The sequence below is a fragment of the Psammomys obesus genome, unplaced genomic scaffold (assembly GCF_907164565.1).
Source record: "Psammomys obesus unplaced genomic scaffold, mPsaObe1.curated_primary_1811, whole genome shotgun sequence".
Taxonomy (NCBI): Eukaryota; Metazoa; Chordata; class Mammalia; order Rodentia; family Muridae; genus Psammomys; species Psammomys obesus.
Window position 1 is genome coordinate 10,931,258 of NW_026596131.1, and position 8,724 is coordinate 10,939,981.

The window sequence follows — 8,724 nt, forward strand, 5'->3', positions numbered from 1 at the left end:
GGCAGCAGGGGACCTTCTGGGGGCCTGACACCTCATTGAGATTGCAGCAAACTGCTCGATGTGCGAGCCGGTGTGGTGGCTCATACCTGTAATCCCAGCATTTAGGGTGTGAAGGCAAGAGGTTCAGGAGTTCAAAGCTAGCCTGGGCTACATGAATCCCAGTCCCAAACAACAGGGGGAAAAGAAAGCCCAACAGAGCAGATTAGGTATCTGGGAGCATCAGAAACACACAAGCCCTCCAGTCCTTGGTCATGACCCTGGGCCTGTGCAGAGTTTCTGGACAGGGAGACCCAGCTTCCAGAAGCTGTCCACACTTCCGAAGGTAGTTTACAATTTCACCAGATCCGAACAAAAGCCCTGAGAGGATCTGTGGTTTTTTGTTGTTATTTTTCCTTTTCTGGAACAAGACAAAAAAGTGTATATAGAAAACACTGAGCCAGGGAAGTTCTGAGAAGAGATGATATCCATTCTGCCACCCGAACATGCAGGGACGCCTCAAAAATTAAAGCTGCCAGGAGCCCTTGCCACCCAGCGAGCGGCATACAATCCCTAACACATATCTCACAGGGGATTTGCTCTTACCTTTATATGTATTAAAAGGCAGCATCTGGCTGTGTAGCCCAGGCTGGCTTCAAGCTTTGGATCAGCTCCCTCTGCTTCTGGAGAGCTGGGCTGATATCATTCCCGGGTCAGGCTAATTCTGTTTGTTTAAGGCAGGGTCTCGCTCTTTAGCCCTGGCCTGGAATTCTCTATGTAGACCAGGCTGACCTCAAGATCACAGAGATCCAGCCTCCTCTGCTTCCCAAGTTCTAGGATTAAAGTTGTGTGCCACTAAGCCTGGCTTTTTGTTTTTGATTTTGAGACAGTCTGAGTATCCCTGGTAGTCTGGATCTTGCCATGTACAACAAGCTAGCCTTGCTCTTACTGCTCAGCTTTTGGAGTGCTAGAACTGCACAAAGATCTAAGTAGAAAAGAAAAAAAAAAAAAAGAATACTGGTTCTGGTGGCATAAGCTGGTAGGATTTGCTGAAGGAGGCAGAGGCAGAAGGATCTGGAGTTCCAGATCAGCTTGGGATACATAAGGATACCTAATTTTAGAGTCAGGCAAGGCACGCATGCCTATAATCCCAGGACACAGGGAGACAGAGGCAGGTGGAACTCTGAGTTCAAGGCCAGCCTGGTCTCCAAGGCTATACAAAGAAACCCTGTCTCAATAAAAAAACAAAACAAAAATATTGCCAGTATGGTGCTACATGCTTTTAACTATACCATTCAAGGGGTAGAGGCAGGAGGAGCTCTGATCTCAAGGCCAGCCTGGTTAACATGGCAAGTTCTAGGGCAGCCAGGTCTACATAGTGAGACGCTGTTTCAGAAAGAAAAAGCAAAATGGCTCAGTGGTAGGTAGAACATAAGCTTACCATATCTGAAGCCCTGGCCTTGATCCCCAGCATCAATAAATCAATATAAAGAAATGAACTTTGATGACAGCATTGGGCTTAGGCACAAGCCGAGCACAGCGTGATTTAGCAAGTGCTGAGCACAGATGAGCCCAACTCCTGCCCGTGACACCACAAAATTTACCCTGTGTGATCTTGTCAAGCCACACTTGGTCCTTTTATCAACCTAAGTTCCTTCTCCTGAGCCTCAGGAAAGTCATATATTCAAGGTTATAGACCCAGAACTAAAAGGAAGCTACCTGCCCGGTCACAGCCATGCCTGGGCCCCGAGTCCTTTCCTACTACTCCTGGCTGCAGCTGCTGATGCAGGACAGAGGGCTGTGGGAGCAAGGGGACCCAGGACAACAGGTCAGGCAGGGTTGCAGCCCTGAAGTTGACAGGCACACAGCTGAGGGCGGGGTGGGGGAAAGGTCACCCATCCTGGGGGTTGGAGGCTGCAGGGGAGCAACAGTTCCGTGGCGTCTGCTGGGCTGGTTACCTGACAGGTTACAGATCTGTAGATGAGGAGGCAGGAGAGACCTGAGGGTTGTGAGGAAGGGCAGAGGCAGAGGAGGCAGGATCTGAGAGAAAGGTGAGGCTGCCGAAGCCCAGGCCTCAGAAGGACTGGGCACCTGGTTTAACGTTAACGTTTGTGAAGGGACCTCTCAAGTTTTTCCTGCCTCTTCCTCACTGTGGTCCCTGGAGAGTTAGAACAAGGTAGCTGCTGTCACCAAGAAGACACTGACACAGACGACACATTGCCCCAGAGGTGACAGCCCTCACTTGTGGGAAGTCTATCTTCTGTCGGCTCTCCTGAGTTCAGTCACAAGCAAGAGCCAAGATAGAGTAATGCCTGCACACAAAGTCACACACCAGCATCCCAGGACATTGCCCCTCAGAGCCCAAGAGGGCCAAATCTGACCACCCAGAAGGGACAACTGGGCCAGGAGATAGGCTCCACTCTGTCCCTACTGCCTAAGCTAATGCCACCTTTGGCCTCTTGTGGGCTTCCCGGGCTCTGGCTCTGTTCTGTTAGCTCTTACTGTAAGCCAGGCATTCTAGAACTCAGTCTCCACCTTGATGCCACTTTTCAGGACAGAGGGAAGCCTCTGGTGTGAAAAGCTTAGCCACTGGGCGGCGGGGATCAGGGCCCCTCTGTCCCAGCCTGACTGTCTGCCCTGCAGAGGGCTGCTCAGGACAGCTCTGAGCTGGCCCAAGGCACTGCGAAATTTCACCTGTACACTCCCACTAACCCTGTTCAGCCTGTCCTACGGGGCTACTGTTTGGTGCTGGGTACAGATCTCAGGGCTTTGCCTGTACTGCACATGTGCTCCACCACTGAATTACACCTCCAGCAGCAAGTACCTGTACCAACAGATCAAGCTGATGCTATCTTCCCCCCCCCCCCACAACCCACCTCATTTGCATGCTGTCCCCCACTTCCTTTCTGAATTCACCCAGCCCATGGCTCACACCGAAGTTTAAGGATCTGGGCAGAACACCACCTCCCTAACAGTTCAGCAGAAGACCAAAATGTGGTAATTTCCAGTCTCAGAATGACTCAGTGATGTCTGCAGGGCAGGAGTGGAGGAGGCTGCTGATCTGTGGGGGATGGACGAGGCTCTCCTTAGCCTGTTCCTCATGGGGGAAGCCCCCTAGCTCCAGAGCAGAAAAGGCCATATGCCCTTCAGGACACTGTCACCAGGTCCTGAGGATGCCTCAAGGAATGGGGAAGAGGCTGATCCATGGGTCAGATCCTCATACCTAGGGCAGCACAGGCAAGAGATGTGGCGGCAGACAGGTCGGGATGCTGACTCACACTGAGGACTGTGCCAAGAGCGCTGAAAAGGCTGCGTTTCGGAAACCCCCAAACTATGCTTAGGGCTGGGTTGGAGTCCAGTCTGGACCTCCAGGCCTCCATTTGAACAGGGCACAATAAGCCTTATAAAGTGGCTTGTTAAAATTGTGCTTTTGAGACCTGACCTCATCATGTAGCCCAGGCTGGCTTGGAACCCTCCTCACTGCTGGGATTATCAGCAAGTGCCTTCTCTCCTAGCTCCTGTAGCCCTTACTTATATAGACAAGGTCTCACTGTGTAGCTCTGGCAGGCCTGGAAATGGACACAGGGCGTACACTGGATTTAAACTCAGGAGATCCCACCTGCCTTGGCCTCCAGAGTGCTGCGCTTCAAGGTGTGTTCCACCATGCCTGGCAATCTCATTTTTTTTTTCTTTAAAGACATATTTACTATGTATACAATGTTCTGTCTGCATGTATGACTGCAGGCCAGAAGAGGGCACCAGATCTCATTATAAACGGTTGTGAGCCACCATGTGGTTGCCGGGAATTGGAACTCAGGATCTCTGGAAGAGCAGCCAGGGCTCTTACCTCTGAGCCATCTCTCCAGGTCCCTCATATTCTTTTTTGTGTGTGGGCACATGAATGCTATACTGTATGTATAGAAGTCAGAGGCCAACCTGTGACAGCCATTTCTCAACTTCCATCACATGGCTCTGAGGTTTGGTGGCAGTACCTTCCCCTGCAGAGCCAACTCCATTAGCCTCTTCGGCCAATTTATTTTTTTGAGACAGGATTTCTCTGTGTAGCCTTGGCTATCTTGGACTTGCTTTGGCTGGCCTTGAACTTGAAGACTGGCCTGCCGCCTCTGCCTCCCAAATGCTGGGATTAAAGGTGTGCACCATGGCTTCTTCAGCCCACCTTAAAAGCAGTTAACACTGGCACAGGGCACTATACTTTTCCAACAGTCCCTTACATTTTCTTTTGCGACAATGGGGCATCTCAGTCTCATAGCCCAGTGTGACTCTGGAATGCAACCTGACCCTCCTGCCTCCACCTTTGGAGTGCTGGCTGACAGATGTGAGCTGCCCTTCCCTGTTTTCCTTAGGACTATGATGGCAACCATTCGAGGCTGAGGTTGCTGAGGGGACCAGAGGACCTGATGGTGCATGCTTGTAGTCCTGGCACTCAGGGGGAGGCAGGAGAGTCAGGAGAGGACAAGGCCAGCTTTGGCTGCTTAGTGAGTCTGAAGCCAGCCTGGGCTGGAATACTTGAGCCAATCTATCTTGTATGCTTCCTTTCCTATAAAAAGAAAAAAAGCTGTTCTGGGTGTGTATGTGTGTGCTTCCAAACAGTGGCTCATGGGTATAAGCATTTGGGACATCGAGACAATACAAGGCAAGCCTCGGGTCACAGCAACTATAGCCAGCTTACAGTATATGACACCTTCCCTCAGACACAAATATCAAGGTGCTAGAGAGATGGCCCAGGGGCTAAGAGTGCTGGCTGCTCTTCCAGAGGATCCAGGTTCAGTTCCCAGGACCCACACAGCAGCTTAGAACCTCCTGTAACTCCAGTTTTAGGTCTGGCCTTCTACAGCAACATAATCACATGGTACATAGACATAGTAAAACACTCATAAAAAATAAAATAAAAAATGAAATCTCATAAAATTTGAAACAAACAAAACTCGAACAAAAACTAGCAGTGAGACCAAATGAGCAGAATGAGGAAGAGCCAGGGGATTAGAACAGATTGCAGAGCAATGCAGAGGAGAGAAAAGCCAGACTGAGTAAGTTACCTGGGTAAGGAGTTTGAACCAGTCAGCCCAGAGCTCAGCAACAAGAAAAGATTGAGCTTATTCAGCAGTTAGTCTCAGAGACTGAAAACATTCTAGGCCTAGGTTACATTATATGGAGACTAGAAGCGTTGAGGACTAGCCCTAGGTTAGCAGACAGTAGAAGCAGGCCTCGGAGACAACTGAAACAGGTGAATAAACATCCTTTTACAAGGACAAGCGATCCTTGAGTTCCAGGACAGCCAGGGCTACATACTGAGGTCCTGTTGCAAAAAGTTAAAATATACAAAATAATGAGACTGAAACAACAAAAAACCCACATGCTCCTAAATGGACACACATGGAAGCCTTCCAAAACCCTTTCTCAAGGGCAAACTGACTCAAGACTTGGAATTCTCAACACTGGTATCTGGAAGACATTAATGGGAACCCACCTTCCTATCTCCCTAGCTATCCAGGAACTTTTCTAAATAAAGCATTTGGGCCTAAAGGTCACCTAGCCCATTAGACCATAAACATGCCCAGGGGACAGTGTCGAGAAGTCAGCTGGCTGGTGCTGTAAGATGGGCTAGAAGCACCAAGCTGTTCATCACAACTCTCAGGATCTCATTTCACACCTCACTCCTGGTGGTCTTTCAGAGCAAGGAGGACAGGCCCAGCAGGGCCACTATGACAAGCCAAGTTGGTTAGTGGTAAGATACGCTCAAGGCCTTGCACAGGCGAGCTGGTCTGGTGGTTGCCTTTGCGGGGGGGGGGGGGGGGGGGGAAGTAACCCCCCAAGACATCTCACCAGTACTCTACTCCATGAGAGAAACGGGAATACACACATCAGAAAACCTATGACTCACCATGTCCACTTGAGGGATTACACCATTCCTCCTGACGCTAAATTCTGAAGCCACTGAATAGAAGGGCTAGGTTTCAGGGTCCAGCTCAGTGAGAGTGCTTGCTTAGCAAGTGCAAGGCTCTGGGTTCCCAGCACTGGGGAAAAAAATGAACCCCCAAAACAGGAAGGGGCCAAACTAGGTTTCAGGGTCCAGCTCAGTGAGAGTGCTTGCTTAGCAAGTTGCCAAGGCTCTCTGGGTTCCCAGCACTGGGAAAAAAAAAAAAAAAAAAAAACTCTCCAAACAGGAAGGGGCCAAACTGAGCAAGGACACAAATGGGAGTTCAAGGCCAATCTCTTGCCTCCCACTTTGGTGGTCCCATGTTGGGAAGATTCTGCTCGGCTTCAAGGTAGCTAGTCTTCATGGACTTGGGGCCAGCTGGGAGGGACAGGCGCAACTCCCTCTTGCAAGGGGACGGACGGACCATGGACTTCCCAGTTGTGACACGACAACTAAGACTGTTTGCTCAATGTCATTTCTTTCATTCAGCCTTTAACCTTGCTGTGTGTGTAGGCAGCACTGTGTGGTTACTTACCCGTCTGTCTCACCCTAAGCAGCAGCAGTCTTGACCCATGTGTCTCAGAGGTTGGTATTTCCACACCCTCGGCACAGACGAGGAGCAGCCTTATAAGCCTGGCTCCATGTCTCCCAAGGTTCTTGGGCTAAACCAATTTCTAGATGATGAACTACATCATCTGCCCTAGGATCAGAGGGGCTACATCTCTGAGTTCCAGCTTTATACACCGTCTATAAAAACATCAGGGAGAAATGAAGATACACAGTGAAGAATTCATTGTATGTTTATTCACAGTTAATCACTACCTACCAAATTGCTATCCGCAGAAGTTAAAGGAGTAAGTACATAGGTCTTTTTATTTAAACACTGATCTTTAAATATATACACACAAAACTTAGTTCAGCAAGGCTTCATGATATACACCAACTCCAAAATAAAACAATCAAATGACCCAGGTGTAATTCCAGAGATTATTGTTATCATCAGCAGGGAAAGAAGCAGAACCAGGAGGGTGGGAACACACTCCAACCTGAAGGCTGCCTCCTAGGCCTTAGGTCTCCAAGATAAGCCCACAAAACGGAGTCCAGGGGAGACCCCACCCTGAAGAATCTAGCAGCTCAAGGATGCCACCAACTCCAAGGGAACAGGCTGGGAGTAGCCCTGTTTCTGCTGTGGGAAAGAGGCTGCATGGAAAGAGATGGTGTACAGGCACATGGCTACAGAGGACTGAAAGCTCACCGGAGACAGATGCAAAAAGCTTTGCAATGGTCTTGGTCTTTCCCATCTGGCAAGGCTTCATGGGCTGGAGGCAGCAGAAAAGCTGCAAACACAACCCACTGAACAGAAAGATACAAGCAACCCCACGGTCCTGCCGACTGCACTCTTGGCCAGGTTAAAAAATACACAATTAAGAACAAGAACCTAAAATTTTAAGAGCAAGAAATATGAAAAGCCAGTATCCTATCCTCAACTTCCATTGAGCATAGGCCTTTGACAGTTGAAGGAGAGCAGTTTGGACGCTACCTGCTCTTCCATCTTTTCTGCGTTTGATACTCACACTTGCTCTGGGCATAGAAGGGCAGCCCACAATTGAGGCCAGGCATTCTGAGGCTCGGTGAGTTAGCGATGCAGTGAATGCCTGGGAGACTTCTGGCCTATCCCAGACGGGGAACACCCACACCCTCTGCTTCGGCTTGCTCCTTTCTCTACCTGCTTCCCCTGTCCTCAAAGTATTTACACAGGACAAGAGAGTTCTCAGCTGAAAAGCTCTGGACTGTCTTTAACTTACTTTAAAAAAAAAAAAAAAAAAAAAAAGTAAAAACACCACTCATAAAACATCCTTGAAATAAGAAAAAGGCACTATGAAAAACAACGTCTTGATGACACTGAAGGGTGACAGTGGGGAGAGGCACAGGCCTGCAGTTTGACCCTCAGGGGACCACAGGTGGGCGGCAGTGCCTCCTTCCCGTAAGTCCAACCGTGATACAATGCTCCAGGCTTGGGGCTGGAGGCAGATGCCTTTGGGTGTCTCTGGTAGAAGCCCAACCAAGGGCCCCAGATGCCCTGGTCATCCCTTGTGTGAAGAATACGGCTCTTTTAGTCCATCAATCTCCACAAACATTTTGCATAGAGAAAATGCCAGCCCACTTGGTTTCTTTTCTTTTATTATTGGCATCATCTGGGACTATATGTGACCTTAAATGTCATGCACTGAAGGACAGGAAAGAAAGGATGAGAAAAAGGACACATGAGGGTACAGGAGCAGCGGCGAGATTCTGTAATAAAAACCATAATTCAATTCAATAGGTTAAGTTTTGGCATTATGAAATCAAACGCCCCTTCCCACCCCACCCCCCAAAGTTACAACCTAAGTGAGAGGGTCGCCAGTGGGACCCAGCCAGGTGTTCTGCGTTCCCTCACAGGCTGTGACAGGCAGCATGTGGGTGTAATTCTTGCGCATGGTCTCAACTTTTCACTTTCTTTAAATAATCTCTTTTGCTTCTTAGACGTTCCGGTTCACTGGGGTGACATAGTTACGGGGGAACATGCCAGTCTGCCCATGGCATGCCCCCTTCCACCAGTTGGGATCTGAGTTATCCATGACATGGATGAAGTCTCCTCTGCGAAAGCCCAGCTCACCATCCTCCTGGGGGTCAAAGTCAAAGAGTGCCTGGACGTACGTTGGCTGCTGCAAGAGAGAAGCAGGGGAAATGGTATTCCTGATGCTGCCCTCTGCCTTGTGATCCGAACTGCTCACAAGGGGAGTGAGCATGTGCGAACCCACCCGCTTCCC

General features: G+C 49.5%; 1 protein-coding gene across 1 annotated transcript in view; it reads right to left on the reverse strand.

Moving 5' to 3' along the window:
- Positions 1-6,696: 6,696 nt before the first annotated feature.
- The window catches only part of Grb2 (growth factor receptor bound protein 2), a 64,027-nt gene continuing 61,999 nt past the window's right edge, over positions 6,697-8,724 (reverse strand). Inside the window, exon 6 of the mRNA XM_055592539.1 lies at positions 6,697-8,619. Within this exon, the coding sequence (XP_055448514.1) occupies positions 8,434-8,619 (186 nt within the window). The 3' untranslated portion in view covers positions 6,697-8,433. The remainder of the gene's footprint in view (positions 8,620-8,724) is intronic.